Source organism: Antedon bifida, chromosome 3, assembly GCF_963402885.1.
Source record: "Antedon bifida chromosome 3, ecAntBifi1.1, whole genome shotgun sequence".
Taxonomy (NCBI): Eukaryota; Metazoa; Echinodermata; class Crinoidea; order Comatulida; family Antedonidae; genus Antedon; species Antedon bifida.
Genome location: NC_136228.1, coordinates 6,430,673 through 6,447,992, shown reverse-complemented (window position 1 = coordinate 6,447,992; position 17,320 = coordinate 6,430,673). Strand labels below are relative to the sequence as shown.

At 31.7% G+C, this 17,320-nt stretch overlaps 1 protein-coding gene across 2 annotated transcripts in view; it reads left to right on the top strand.

Moving 5' to 3' along the window:
* Positions 1 to 548: 548 nt before the first annotated feature.
* The window catches only part of LOC144837227 (uncharacterized), a 122,600-nt gene continuing 105,828 nt past the window's right edge, over positions 549 to 17,320 (top strand). For both annotated transcript variants that reach the window (XM_078692250.1, XM_078692249.1), the window contains exons 1-3: positions 549 to 672; positions 14,059 to 14,186; positions 14,732 to 14,858. In XM_078692250.1, the coding sequence (XP_078548376.1) occupies positions 627 to 672; positions 14,059 to 14,186; positions 14,732 to 14,858 (301 nt within the window). In that variant the 5' untranslated portion in view covers positions 549 to 626. The remainder of the gene's footprint in view (positions 673 to 14,058; positions 14,187 to 14,731; positions 14,859 to 17,320) is intronic.

Sequence of the window (17,320 nt, the reverse complement as noted above, 5' to 3'; positions counted from 1 at the left end):
GTAACATCAAAACAATAACATAGACTAGACACCGCGTACACTACGTCATACAGGATTTTAGATTACGTCATCATTACTTTTTTTTGGTACCTGGATATTTAATGGCGGGAAAAGAATATCAATACTAATATAAAAATATTACAATTTTAACATTTGTGTAATTTCAAATAAAATTACATGAAAACAACGGAAATTTTAATATTAAAATAGGTATATATATTATTTTGTAAATGTTACAGTCGAATAAAAATAAAGTAAAAAACAATATATGGAACTCTACCTAATGACAGTTAACACAACATACCTTTTCCAAACATTCTAACCAGTCAATTATTAATAAACATTCATTATTTGTTTTATATACTATATTTTTCTGATCAGTAATTTTACAAACAAGATCACAAAAAGAGAGTAAAAAGAATCTGGATAGCGCCATCTACGAGCACAAACTTATTCTTTAAAAAATATGGCAAACCCAGTCAAGCGCGAATTGTAAAATAAGTATGTTGAGCAGACAGCAGGAATTCCGCATAGGAGGCTTCAGTATTCTTCTACCATAATTTTCGGATACATTACCAAATGGATAATTTTAAAGGTGTAATAAATTGCAATAAGTGAATGATAATATGGAGGAAACAAATACGACACTTGAAAGTTGGATGCATGTGTTCGGTAAGTAAGTAATGTAAACTGTGTTTAGGACTGTGCGGTGATGATCACTTTTTTTTGTTGTGGTGAGAGAGAGAGGGGAGGACCGGGTGATTCAACCGGTGGTACCACCATACCATACAAGGATAGGGCCTAGAATTAATCTTTAAATTAAATGTGTACTCTTTATATTTACCCAATATCCATAAAATTATGAACCATCCATAGGAATAAAAAGCTGAATTATTAAGATAAATGTTTAGGTACAATCTAACTTCCGTTTTAAATGTGATTTTTGTTGATATTTCTTAGTTGAAATTTGTGGAAGAGTTTTAGGTTGTTAGTTATCCTTCATAGTACCCATAATGCCCTCTGGCTGTGACTTTAAAGCAATAAAGTGTAATTAAAGCAATTTGATCATTGAAGATGATTACAAAAAAAATGATATAGAAAAGATAGTTATAAAAATAAATTCATATAAACATATATTAAAAGAAAGAGGTAGGCCTTGTAGTAGCTAAGGTAGGCCTGTGAAGAATGCCAAAATAGACCATGGTCATGGTTGAAAACTGTAAGATTATAAATATATTCTGAACTTAGAAATTATGAAAACATTCTCATGCACAAAATATAACAATCTATTGACAGATGAAAAAAAAAACATGTTGCATTCATTAAGTAGTACTGTGTAAGTGTTTTTGACAAGTCTGCAGCTGGAACTCTACCTGATGTTGATGTTTGAAACGTAATATTGTACACATTGATACTATCCAGTATTGTAAAGCAATCATTACCGCTTCAGTTCCCTAATTACGTCTTATTAGAATTTCACCATTTTTCGTGGTAGTCCTGTTACCGTGATGGTTTTTGTCAATGGGTGTTAGGTAAATTCCTCTGATTATGCTCAATCTCTCGTGAACTTGAAATAACACTAATTGCTCTTTTGTAAAGTGAATTGTTAAAGTGGTATGAGTCATCATTTAAATTATGTAAACATGTAGGGTAATACTCAAAGATCGTGAGGTGGTTTCCCGAATGATCGCATTCGCACGATCAAAGCGGTACTGGGTATGATCAACTAGCATTCATGTTCGCAATATGTATGATGTAAGGTAATACTAAATAGTAAAAGATGGTTAGAACTTAGAATTAACTTTTAAAGAAAACATATGATAAAGGCGGAAGACCTTAAAGGTTGTTTGAAGACATCAAAAGAGGGGTGGGAAAGGGTAAGGGAGAGGCCTGTGCTGCTAGAAGGGTGCTTCCCCTGTTTGAAAGCTAGATGAAATTTAATATGAGTCTACTCTTTGATTTATATTAAACTATTAATATTCTTAGAAACCCCCCCCCCCCCCTCCTCCTCCTCCAGTTATATCCATACAAAATGTATGTAAGTATCTTCTTATTGGCTAGGGTTGGTACAGCCTTAATTGTGATAACAGAAGTGGGTACATTTTAAATCTGCCAGAGAAAAGAAGTTTTTCTCTTTTACATTTCACAATAATTAAAAAAAATAATATATATTTATATCCAATTTCTCATATTCTCCAACATTAGTAATTAAATAATTAGGCCTACTACTATGCATATCTAGCAACGTCAGTTCTTATGATAATTGCATATAAATCCCTGGATCAAACGATGAATAAATGAAACATACAAATTTTAGTACTACAGGAATGTGAATCTAGTTGCTATAATTGAAAACAAATTGAACTGATCATTATAAATTTCATAAATACTTGATGAAAATTATGAAAATGTATGCTATATATAATTAAATAATTGTTTAATCATAGATTTGCAACCAAATTAAATTTATATAATATTTAAAATATTAAACCAATAGTTTCATGTTTTCCAGGATACTTCATTGTACGTCTATTTCGTGCCTAGCTTACCTGGATAAACCCTTTCTCTTTGAAAAGTGAGATATAATTCGAAAAGTAGAAATTTACATTGTAATTCTATTTCCATGGTTTTGCAATGTTCAACACTTAATTAATCATAGACCTACTATCCTATATTCTATTTTAACTTCCTGGATGTAAATGATGTATTGCTGATATGAATATAGTACAGTAATGTTTAAAAACATTATGTTTCAGACTTTCAGGAAATATGAAGGAAAGGTTTGGAGAAGAAGGAGGGTTTGGGGAGGAGGGACCGTAGAGAGAGGGTTTGGAGAGGAGAGACCGTAGAGAGAGGGCTTTGGGAGAAGGGACCGTAGAGGGGGGTTTGAGGAGGAGGGACCGTAGAGAGAAGGTTTGGGGAGGAGGGACCGTTTGTCTTGTTTTTGTTACATATGTTTAAATGTATTTCGATTTTGAAGGCTAAATAAAGAATGAATGAATGAGATGTCAACTGAGAGGGTTTGGGGAAGAGGGACAATTGGAGGAGGATGGGTATGTCTATAATATGCTTTAAATTTTGTTTACCATAACATCATTGTATAATACACATGTATATATATAAAGTTTATCGATATTATTATTATTAATAATGCAATTTCAAGAAAAATTTAAAAATGTTTACATCTTCCTTATTGTAGGTCATGCTTCACTGATTCCATCTGTTATGTAATTGTTAGAAATAAAAGAAGAAACATATTTTGTGAACTTGAATGACCTTATTTAATAGCTCACTTGTCAAGTAATTAAACATTATTACATCAAATAATTAGAACATAAGCTTCAAATCCGGTAGTCTTACATACATTAAAGAACAAAGTGAAAATATCTAACAGCTCTTAAGTACTGTTTATGCTTCAATAGCTATCTGGTATGGGTAGGTGGCATAGTACATAGTATGTAAATGTAAAATACATGTAAATGGTAGTATCTATGTACAGACCTGGTATACTGTAAGTAGGTGCCATAAATAAATAATTTGTAGTCCACAGTCAACTACTGTAATTTTGATAAATTGTTGGTGATCCCATTAAACTGAGTGGCTAAATTTAAGCAAATTTTCTAAAATATTGTAGTTATTTCATTTTCATTTATTTCATTTTCAGTTTATTCAATATAAAAACTAAACAATATTTACTGAATGAATTGAGGATAACCCAAGAAAGTTGAATATAAAAAAAATTATTTCCATTGGGGTCCTCCATAAAGAATTCCCATACCGGTACAAATCTGAAACATTAAGTTAATATTATTCAGTCTATTAGTGATAGCATACCAGTACTTTGAATACAATAAGATGATAGATTAGTGTATGTGTACAGCATGCAGTATTCCAACTTAAGTTTTAGCTGTACTAGATTTTATGTGTCTTCCTGACAATGCATGTTTGTAGTTCTTGATTGTCAAATATTTAGGAATTTGGTAAGAAAGTTCCGAAAGATAGAAGAAAGATAATAATATGCAAGAATATGTATTGTACTAGATTGTGTGTGTGAAATTCAATATTTAAACTTACTACATGAGACTGATATAAAGACCATGCATCTGTTTGAGTGAGTTGTCTTTGATAATTATTAATGAGACTATGATGAGACATAATTATGCAAGGTATGCTAGAATATTATTCACCAAACTCTATCAGCTGTTCAAGATTATATTTAGATATAATATTTATACTATTTCCTGTTAAGCCCTTTTTGGTTTTCAATCTATTTGATATTCATATAATGATCTGCATTATACTCTAGTGAAGAACACACGGAGATGGTGGTGAAGTGTTTATCCATATGAATTCATATCGAAGCCCAAGTTTTGGTCGCCTGTTGTCTTTAGTTGAGGAAAAATGATGTGTCTTGTGTCATCCTTAATACTAAAATGAATAATCAATTTATATTTTTCTAAGAAATTTCATCCTATGTGATTGTGTAACTACACTGTAGAATTATTAACAGAAGTTAAAGGGAAGATATTAAAGTTTCTGGGAATTTAAAAATATGTGTACAGTTATTCTCTTCCTTTCAATCATCCTGCTTTAGGGTCACATGCTATCTGAGACTGAGAGTTGCCAGTAGCAAGATCAAACAGTACAAGAGTAGAACCTTTAATAAAAGGACACATTTGGACCCAATAACATTTTTCCTTAATCTAACCAGGTACCCATTTTACTGTATACACCTGGGTGGAGAGAGGCAAATATAAGTAAAGTGTCTTGCTTACGGTACGGATGCAAGTAATGCGGCGATAGTTGGCTTTGAACCACAAGCCCCTTTAAACATTACTACATCAAGTCCAACTTAGCAAGAAGTGTAATCTTTATTTAATTGCCAACTCTTGAACCGTCCTTGCTATGTAATGAGTTGTATTCAGATAATTGTCACTTAAAAGATAAGAGATAAATTCTGGCTCAGAGTCATTTAATATAAATTAGCATGATTTACTTTACATACAGAGCAATGAATCCTCTGTGTTCAAATACAAGTATTCTCTTTGTTGAATAGCTTCATTGTTCAAGAGGGTTTTTAGGGTGGGGGGGGGGGGGGGGGTGCAGATCACCACCATATTTGGGCACATCACACTTTTTTTTGTCAAATTAGTTTGATAGTTTATGGTAGACAGAGCTTTAGTTTGTGTCTCAAAGTACTTTTTTACTATAGGCCTCTGTTTATCCAGATCAGTTTTGTGTTTAGAAACTTTTAAGTTCCGGGGCTGATGTTGATAATTCGGCTTAATTATTTTAAAAATTAACCTGTTAGTGGTGTTGGGTTTTCATGGACAGCTTACTAGATTTGAAGATGTTTATTCATTAGTGCCACTCACCAATGTGTGCTTAACAATTTTTTAAACATGGCCAATTAGAGACAAAAATACTGTGTTATTCTTGACGAAGGTCAGAATATTTGTTTACAGCTTAAATTTGAACTTAATTTTAATCCTGCATGTCCCACCTTAAAATCTCTGTATTTTAACCTTACAATTTAAATTATTAACAAATTCATAAATGTATTGGTAATTCATGATTATTAACATTGAATAGAATTGTACTTTTGGATGAGTAAAAGATTATTTAATAATATTTTGAGTAAAATACATTGTTTTGTGTGATTCTATAGTAATTGAGGATATAGTTGATTTATGAATGAGGTCAGTATGTTGAATTGGGAACACACACAGTACAAGGTTAAAGTGAATAATAAACCAGCATGTTTGACAGTTTAATGCATTTTAAATCTGAAATTTAAAAAGTGTTCAGCCTTTTGCTGTCAAAACACTACTGTTGTCAATTTGGACATTAAAATACTATTGACTATGTAATGAGTTCTTGTGACTTTATCTTGTATCATATAAAATAAGCATAGTGCAGTCAGCTAAACTGGTGGTAGTCACTGTGTTGTGTGCTGAACCGTGAAAGACCATAGGTTTCCTTTGATCCATGGTTCGAATCCCATCCCATTAGGCTATATTGTGACTTTATCTTGTATCATATAAAATAAGCATAGCGCAGTCAGCTAAACTGGTGGTAGTCACTGTTTTGTGCGCTAAACCGTGAAAGACCATAGGTTTCCTTTGATCTATGGTTCGAATCCCATCTCATTAGGCTATATTGTGACTGTATCTTGCATCATATAAAATAAGCATAGTGCAGTCAGCTAAACTTCTGTTAGTCATTGTGTTGTGTGCTGAACCGTGAAAGACCATAGGTTTCCTTTGATCCATGGTTCGAATCCCATCTCATTAGGCTATATTGTGACTTTATCTTGCATCATATAAAATAAGCATAGCGCAGTCAGCTAAACTTCTGTTAGTCATTGTGTTGTGTGCTGAACCGTGAAAGACCATAGGTTTCCTTTGATCCATGGTTCGAATCCCATCACATTACGCTATATTCTGACTTTATCTGTATCTTCTTGTATCGTCACATAAAATAACCATCATTCAATCTATGCTAATAAAAACGGTTAAATTTATCTTATTTAACAATGAAAAGTAGTTGCCGTGAGGGATGCTATGACTTGATCGCTCGGTCATCAAACACATGTACTGTACCATAGCGTGACTAATGATGTTGAATTAATACAGGTAGATTTATTCAACTCACTCTTACACTACTTAAATAATATATGTTTTAAATATAATATGCAAGCTTGTTCAGTTGGTTTTATATTTATAATTATTTATTTCTCAAATCTTATAATATATTATATTAATCATTATATATAATCTTTTTTTTTTTACTGACATGACGACAGTTCAAAATATTATCTTTGATTATTTATAGTTTAAATGAAATTCTAAATTTGCAAGTAAGAAGGATTTTATTAATACAGTATGTGAATAAAAATTTTTAAAAAATCATATATTTTTATTGTTCAGTGTTGTCTTGTATTGTAATTATTTTATATCATGTTTTAATAGGCCTACTAACATTATGTATTTACAGCAACATAAAAAATAATTTATGTTTGATTTATATTGTTTTTATAACAATGCAATTGGAAAGTATAATACTGATGACAGACTGTAAATTTGTAACAACACCTGACATACAATTTGAGATGTTTTGTAAATCTTTTAAGACATCTCATAATGAGATTTTTAAAATCGTATTTATCTTACATGATCTAGTTCCTAGTTCTGAACTAGCCTACAAAGCAATAAAGGATACTAAATTGAATATTATAACATTTGTATTGAAATCATAATTAAACACAGAGATTGAAAGTAAATCAATGATAAGTAATGTAAAGAAAATGTTTTGTCTATTTCGTGCCTAGCTTACCTGGATAAACTGACAATAGCCCGTGCATCTAAGCCCTTGCGTTTTGCATGCCATTGCATGTGTGGAAACCAAGCAAGTTGGCAACTTGATTGATAAGGTTGAACAATTGGTAACAATGGCTTTATTAATAATAGATGATATAATTATTAGGTATATGTTCAGAAGTTATAGCATTGCTACTGTACAGAACAGGAAAAAGGTTCATCATTGTTTACTTGTTAAAAAATCTTGACCAGATAAATTATCGATAGTCTTGCGTTTCATCCTGTACTGTTCCTGTTTCCAGGAATCAAGTGTAAAAGGATATCGTAAGTTCATTGGGATTATAAATATGCTGGAATGGGAGCTTGAATATCGTAGTATCCTTGTCCAATATCCATGTTTTCTATCCATGGATTTGCTGATCCAACGTCAAGGACTGTATAGGAATTAAGATCAATAATTGATTTCACTACTTCCTATGATAAATTATTTTATTTTTTGAGTGCAAAAGTATTATCAGTGGTCTCTGTTATGGTTTTTTTAAACTGGACAAGAGCACCAGTAAAATTACATTTTTTACTCTTCCTCCACTCAATTTACATAATAGGAAGGCCTTCAATTAACTAATGAGGTACAGACAATCTACCTTGTGTATATTTACAGTAGTCCAGGTAGGAAATATCGTGAAGAGATGAATTGAGTAAAAATATTGATATTTCGTCAGATTTTATTGAAATTTTAACCGGCCAATCGGACTTGTTTATTTGAAATTGGTCCGCCACACATTTAACTGCCTATTGGCCGGCCGTTCAGTGTTATTGCGAATGTTTATTATTAAGTATTACTTAGGGGACAACTTCAGAACCCCTGTGTCTTCTGAATACTAGGCTAGGGCTCTACTATTACAGTATGATTTCAGTATCTGGATTGTTGCAGTTTGCAATCTCATTATGCGCAGAAAACTTAAATTGAAATAAGTACTTATGTGTGCATTAACTTGTCCGACCTCTTAGATAAAGGTGCATTTTCAGAATAAACACATGCTGGAGATGTGATTGCCATATTAATGTTAACATGCCATGTATAGGCTTAAAGATAATGTAGGTTGCTGTACATTATGTATTCATTCTTGTAATTACATGTTGGCTATGTTATGTTATTATAGGTATGGAAGCCTATTAAATCTATATTGTTCCATGCATTCAATGCATGAAAACTTATCCTGTGTGAGTAAATTATCCCTGCCAAATGATTTTGCACCAATATCCCCAGTGAAAATACTTTTTACATTATTTATTTAAAATTTATAGTACTGATTATTAGATATTTGGGGATTTTTTTAAAAGTGTTGTCTAATGAGTATTGTACTTAATTTGAGATTTAATAATTGATACAATAATTGTAATTTGTTGTACAAAGATTTTATAATTTTTTTTGAGTTCAATAAGTTTTTTCTGGAAAACCCATGGGCTTAGAATTGGTACAATTTGTCACTATGTAGCAAGCGACCATTTTGTATTAAAAATCTGAGAAAGATTTGAACCCAGTACCGTGGAATTGGTAAGCAAGCATGTGAACTATCAAGCAGACAATGCAATTGTAAATCTGTGAATAGCTTTCTGTGATTCCTACCTTATTCTATAGATAGAATATTAAAACAGTTTAACATAACGTATTCCCCAGCGTAGTGTTGTTGCAAAATAAACAGCTACGTACGGCTGTTTAGGATAATGGATATATCACCAATACTCACAAATTGGAAACATAAAAATTACCCATTACACAGAGAAAGCTAATAAAATAAATGCGACTATATTTCTCATGTCATGTGATCTGACATTTATTGACATTACCCTAATTTGAACTCCCTCTTTTTCGAATAATATAAAATTTCCTTTTAAGACATCCTATTGCTGAAGGCAATACATATGTTAATCTGTTATACAGTGTTCAAGGCAAGTAACTCATTGGCAAATAAGCAATAAACATTCTATTTTTCACATGGGATTGTCATGTGTTATACCCATAGACTTATTAAGAAGAACTGTCAACTCCAACGCAATCGTACTAAAAAAAATGTTCAACCAATTTTACATATTAGATATTATTTATGGTTACGGAAGCCATTTTGAGGGACCCCTGCCCTATTCGCATGGTTGACTCATTTGGTAGTTTAATGATAATGTTAATTTTTCGCCATTCTAACGATCATTTTTCTTGGCGCTAGGTCACATCATGTCAGTAGAGCTAATTCAGGTGGTATCTGGACGTTCATGACACTGACAGTGGCTTTGTAAGAACATCATGGTAACCCCCTATTTGTCTCAAATATTATCTATGTTTAAAATGTACTCTACATAAAGGGCCATTGATACTCTTTGTTGCTGATGTTTAAAAACTGCATGTATCAATCTACATGAAAGTGATAATTTTCATCATTTCACTTTCATCTCTATAAGGAGACAGTTTGTCTGTCCCTAAAGCTCTGTCTACACTATCAAACTAGTTTGACAAAAGAGTGTGATGTGCCCAAATATGTTAGTGATATGATTAGATATGGTACTGATATGACCTCATGTCCATGGGCACATCAATTTTTTTTTTATCGCATAAAGTTTGATAGTGTACAGAACTTAACCCCTTTACAGTAAATGAGCTCTATCAGTTAGGTTTTCAGATATTTATATGGCATACATAAGTCTGGACAGAATCAAGTAACCAAGTACAATCTAAATTGAGTACAGTATAACTAAGGTTAGGGTTAGGTTTTGCTAATGTAAAAAGAAAAGAATAATTAAAGAGGGAATGTATGTGTACATGTAGTATACAAATGGCCACAATGGGAAATCTTATGTAAATTGTATATACAGTATGCATAGTATCTTATGCATTAAACAGGCTATCTCTGTCTACAATATCTATCAAATTTAGTTTGACAAAAAAGTGTGATGTGCTCAAATATGGTAGTGATATGCTCAAACATGGTAGTGATATGACATCATCATGTCCATATATGGGCACATCACATAAAGTTTGATAGTGTAGACCAGGCCTTGACCTCCAATAATTTGATACCACTCTCTACAAATGATGCCACTAAACTTAACTTGAAAGTTCCGCTTTTTAATTACTCATTATCATTGAGGCATGCTATTTTCGGCAAGGGTAATTCAAGAACCATTTAAAAGCTATTAGAATGGTATAGTGATTCAGTGCTTGAACATTCTCATTATGTGCGGAGCTCTCTTGAAAGTGACTCATGGATGAATGGATGTGCAGTGAATTGTAAATGAAGGTGATGAGGGCTAGACAGAATAAAGGAAAAGTAACGAAGTAACCCATATTATGTTATTTTTATATATAAGGTCTGTCTACACTATCACACTTTATGTGACGAAAAATGTGATGTGCCCATATATAGACATGATGATGTCATATCACTACCATATTTTGACATATCACTGCCATATTTCGACATATACTTTTTTTGTCAAACTAATTTGATAGTGTAGACAGAGCTTTAGAATTGGTAGTATTTTGTGGTTGGTATAGAGGTCCATCATCTTGTTTCTTCAACCCTTTCAAATCCCCAACCACCTCTCCCTTCCAAACCTCGACTTGTGCAAGCAAGATTAATTATTAACATTATTTAAATATTAACAGAGTTATTAATATTATCTATTGACAGACCAAAAATGAATAGTAAACTATAAAATAAAAACATTAGGAAACATTAAACATTTAAATGTCAGACAGACTGACTACTGAAAAGATGGTAGAATCATCTGGTGTAGGCGGTTCAGGGACGATTCGGCCCTGAGACGATTCGGCCCGGGACTATTCGGCCCACTTTTGGTGGGACGATTCGGCCCACTTTTGGGCCGAAACATCCCACTTTGTGGGCCGAAACGTCTCACTTTAGACCAAATTCATATTCATTTTTTTTTTATTTATCAAGTTTTTAAAGGTGTTTAACAATCCGTATTTTATTGATATTGACAAAGTTGATATAATATTTATAATAAATTACTAAAAAAACGTAATTTTATATTCAATTTATTACTTCGAAAACCTTGTTTATTTCGTGCATTCGCCAAGCGGCCAACAGAGGGCGTAACTTGTTTACATCGTTCGCGTGACTAAAAAATGATTATTTTTGACAATGTTTTCAAAATGTTTGCTTTATTACATCTTTATCCCTAGTAGTGCTACCCCATAGTCACTCTGAAAATAAAGTTTGGGGAAAAAAGCTTATTTTATGATTATAAATGCATATCAAAGCCGATAAATGTAAGTGTGCCGAATCGTCTCAGGGCCGAATCGTCCCGGGCCGAATAGTCCCGGGCCGAATCGTCCCAGGGCCGAATCGTCCCGGGCCGAATCGTCTCAGGGCCGAATCGTCCCGTTACCGTGTAGGCAATGTATAAAGATTAACAACAAATGATGTATGGGGGTTTGTGGGATCATGGAGGAACTGTATATTTTCTCCATGGTGGGATGCTACCTTGTTTGTTGGCTATACCATTTGTGGAAAAGGGGTGTTCAATGAATTTTCTACTTTTTGAGTTACAGTATATCTAGCTCTTTAAGGAGAAAGGCTATTGTCAGTTTGTCCAGGTAACCATCACTTGCACAAATTGGTAGTTTGTGTAAATTTAAGAAAATACAGATAAAGTTATGAAACTACCAAAATAAATATAAAAACAAAAACAAACAAAAGCTAATTTAAATCAAACAAAAACTTTCAATACAATTCAAGACAATTTTTTCTGGTTTTTAGTTTTGTTTTGATTGCAGGAAGCAGAAGTATGATAATATTCTCAACATTTTAATTCCTGATTGTCAAGATTTCCTGATAATGATATGCCAAAAAAAAAAAAATAATAATAATAATTATAGGCCTAATAATCCTTTTTAAAAAATGTAGTCAAAGACTAAGAGTGGTATAGCTATGGAAGAACTGTGGGAAAATTACTGATATAGTAATTTGTGGGTTAGGGTTCAGAACCATGGTTTAAAAATCAAAAGAACAACAGTTATTTAAACTGAAATGTTGCCTTGTGGGATATGTGCTATAAATAGAGGATTACAACATTAAATTTCTAGCTTTTTTGAAACTCATTATTACATTCTCTTTATTTTATCATTTGCAGTAGACAAGTTATTTCTGAAAATACTTTGAAAAAACTGAAACAACACCTCAAAAATTACTTAAAATTGAAACATATTATAGAAGTTACGTAGATAATGCATTGAATTGGATGGTGATTGAATATTATAAGAAATGATGACTTTAGATAAATAATTTATTTGTATTTACAGTACAGTATTTAAATATATTCTTAGAATACTAGACATCATGCTAGTGAAAAATAAAATTTGTGCAAAAACATCAATTATAGGATAAGTGATAATTTATGCTTAGGGTAAAATGCTGTACAGTAGAGAATATTATGCATTTTATTTTTTATTTTTATTTTATAGATGATAATTGCATAATAATATAATTATTTCCTTATGCGAGAATAAGTAGGAAAAAAATATTTATTACTAAGTACAGTAAACGTAATTTAAAAAGTTGGTTTATCTCTCGCAGATTTAACTATTAGCCTACCGATAGATTGTCTGGATGCTACTGTATCCATGTTTTGAAGTTCCTCTTGAAAATTTCAAACTTATTTATACTGAGGTCACATTTAAGGTCAATAAACTCTGATTTCATTAACAGTTGATTGTTATCATTACAGTTGATCAATGCTATCTTTGGTTGGATTACAGATCATTTTAGATATTTATCTCTTTATTCTAAGATAATTCATTGATAAAATTGAATGAACTCAACTTGTAATGAATGAAAAAAAAAGTAGTATTTGCACATAGATTCTTGACTTTGTATTGTATTGTATTGTAAACTTGTAGTCCGTCATGCTTGTGTCATTATTTTAAGATGTATTTGCTGGTATTTTATTCATCATGCGTGTCAGATGAATCATCTTATTAAAGATATTTTAAAACATGGTAATATAAAAGGATGGCTCTCGTCTGAGGTCGTACACCTTTTGCTATGCAAATATAAATGATTAGATTGCTTTTGGACAGTCAGTGGCGGATCCAGGATTTTGAAATAAGGGGGTTGGGGGAAGGGTGGCAGAGCCTAAAAATGGTGAAATGAAGGGCTGAGCTGCCCCAACATCCACCCCTTGGATCCGCCCCTGACAGTAGTTGATCTAAATATTTAATGACTTATAATAGATAGTCCACTACCTGTGCTAGTCTAGAACATTGTAGGCAGTGGCTAATCTCCAGCAAGGCATATATTCCTTACTATAATTGTATGATTTCTCATGTTATAAAGTAATGTGACAAAACAGTAGCATATATTTAACCAAGAAATATGTTGTCTAATAATTTACCTCATAAATTACATTTAATGGATTTCCAATTTCCTATCAAATGGAATGATTATGAAATGAATTATGTGTCAGTCTGCGCAACCCCCAACTGTATAATAGTTTTGGAATGGAATAATAATTTATAATGTTTTATTTTTTTCAAAATGTATTGAATTTCATCATGTGATAATAAGAAAAAGTTATATGCCGCCCTCTATAAAGAATCTGATGGATTATGCCCATGACTGCTGTTCTAGTAAACTTTTTGTAGAATATAATAACAACGAACATGTTTAGTTTGAAACTTTTAATGACCTTAAATTGAATTGTTTCTTTTTTTTATTTACAGATTATTTTGAAGGCCTGCTAGAAATTCTACATGGTTATTCAAATAATGATTTCTGTATCCCCTGGAAACGGCAACGAACATTGCTCTGTAAAGGATGTCGTAAAATTTATTTCTTCAATAACAGAGAGGTAACAATTTGTGAAATTGTATACAAATAATGAATGTTTCTTAGTGTGATGGTACAAATAATTTCAAGAAGTAAAAGAGGAAAGGTCTTCTGCTGACAAAAATAGGAATATCCGCACAATTTGAGCATATTAAAAAAATAAGGCACTTGTTTTTATCATGTGACCTTAAATTGTCCAATCAAATTACGGGAATCCATTTAGGTTATACGTATGTTCTATTCAGTGAAACAAACCTGTACCCAAACATCTTCATTTATGCTATTGTATATTCCTAACAACCTCAATTTCAGAGTTGTGTTGTTTTCAATTCAAACTATTTGCATTACATTATCAAAATATTAAGGAATATATTATTCAAAAGTAACTTTTTTTTATAATTGTTTGCAGCATTATTTTTCCTGGTTTTATGACAATTTTAACAAAGAATCTCTATAAAATGTTATGAAAGGAATAATTGACTGTATTTAAATATTATGTGCTTTGTTCATATACCATGTATGTTACATATTTTAATAATTATTGTCATATGATGTGGGTTATTTTAGGAATCGAGCCAATTTACAAGTAAAGAATGTCGTTGCCATCGTTTTACATTATCTACTGTCACCAAAAGCTTAATCCCGAGACAATCGTGGCTAGCAGGCTTTATATCGCCCCCTGGAGGATTCCAAGGTAAGAAAAAGTGTAAATTAAAATACGGTACTGGTAATGTGAACATAATCACATTTTTAGTATGTGGTTTAAGAATACACTCATTTTAATATAGACCACAATTTTACATTTTTTATTTGTAATTTTGTTAAAGTGAAGTTTTTCAAAGCACATCCAACTTAATTATCCAAAAGTGTACTATAGTATTGTATTTTTATACATAAAATCTTGTTAAAATTGACTATGGGCCTTGTTAAGTCTTAAGTTCTGTCTACCATATCAACTTTATGTGACAACAAATGTGATGGACATGATGATGTCATATCACTACCATATTTGGGCATATCACTACCTTAGTGTAATTTGTCAAGTATAGATATGTTTCAACCCATAAATGAATATCCTTAGCATTTACCAAGAATTGACATGTTCCAAAGAATGACACGTAAAAAGGATTTATTTCTGAGTCTACTTTGAATAATTTATACATTTTATATCCGGTTACTCACTCTGGAAAAACTAACCCAAGAAAAAGTTGCGTTTATTTTATCTAGCAGAAAAAATTGGTATCAAAAAACACAAAAATCCGGCTACCATGTGTAAAGTCAAGCTGTTATAAAATTGATTTTTGAAAGCCAAGTTTTTTAGGAAAGCCTCTTAAAAAACTTTTTTTTCAAAAGAAGAACCCTAAATTGTTGATGAGTAAGATTGACCTAATGCTTTGGAATGAAATTTTAACAGAACCATATATGCTCACTGCAATGCTCATAATAAATGCTCAAATCAAATTTAGAGAATGGTAATATTATTGGTAATAACATTCATGTGAGTACAAACATGATTTATTATTCAAAAACTTCAACCCTCCTCCTTCCTCCTTTCCCTTCTCCTCTTTTCCCCTCACCCTTTTTCTCCCCACCCCTCTTTCTCCCCATCCCTCTTTCCCCCTCTTTCCATATTTAAAAAAAAAAAGAATCTGTGAGGAAATGTCATCCATCCAGTTTTATTAGGGATACATTTGAGTAAAACTTGAATATTCAATGTACTTCACTCGCCTTCAATTTAAGTGAATGCTTTATACTTCAGACTGAAAGGAGTTAGAAGAATCTTGACACATGAAATCTTATCTTTAACAAGTGCTACTACCAAGTAGGTAGGATGTGGCCTTAAGGACCTTTATAGATACTAGTTGGGTTATGTTTCATTATACATAAAATATAATATATCATTAGATAGAAATAGTTGTATGATTACATTATGGGGCATTAGGTTATCTCTATTGTTTTTTAACTACCATTTGGATGCACTACCTATTGATATCATGTTGGGGTTTAGGATCCTGAGAGTATGTCTTGGTATCCCACCACAACAGGACCCCTCACTCACCACTGTTTCCCCCTTCCTCACTTTTTGTTATACTAAAAAAAGTTAGAACACAATTTTTCCTGAAAATATCCTTTTTATACTAGAGAATGATAGCAGATATTACAATGTTTCCCCTTTTGTGAATAATGTACTCCCATGTAAAAATCCTGGCTATTGGATTGTAATTCTAGAATTTGTTGTGTAAAGCTGTGTCTACACTATGAAACTTTATGTGATGACAAAAAAAATGTGATGTGCCCATACAGTATATGGACATAATGATGTCATATCACTGCCATATTTAAGCATATCACTACCATATTTGGGCACATCATACTTTTTTGATAGTGTATACAGACATATGTGTATACACTACAGACATTTTTCACAAACTCTCTCATATTGGTATGGATATTATATAGAATCATTGTTATTTGGCAAAAATTAAAAAAGTATTCATTTTCTTTGTAAATAATACATTTCTAATTACAGGAAACCACTGTATGTTTATCTATAAATTAGTAGACTTAGTAAAAGCTTTAGGTGGAGTAATTCTCATAGACAATAATAATAATCGCTGACATTTAATAGATTTAAAACAATATAATCCTTGGATTAAAAACGTCCGAGAGGAACCTGTTCAAATGTTACGGATATTTTTCTTTCGTGCCAAATTTCCCAAGACAGGGCAAGGAAAAGGATGAATTTAAAAGATAGATGAATTTAATACAATTACTTCGGAAAAGACGTCCTAATAGACAATTGCTTTCCTCTGATTTCGTCTGATCTTTGAGAAAAATACACAAATTTAAAATTATAAAATAAACTTTGTTTATCATTTAACAAATGTCAAAGTATAAATAGTAATAAATTCAATTTTAAGCTATATGGAATTTGACTGTAATTCAAGAATATTATTTTTCTTGCACAGTTTCGTTTTTTATATAATTTAATATTAAATATGAAACAAAATATTTAAAGTATATAACTTTGCATTGATAAGGATGACAGGTAAAGTTGAGATAAGTTTGTTTCACACTGTGCTTTAAACAAATCACAGATGTACAAACTTCAGGCCTTTAAAGTAGCACAGTACTGTATTTTATTTGTAGGTTTTG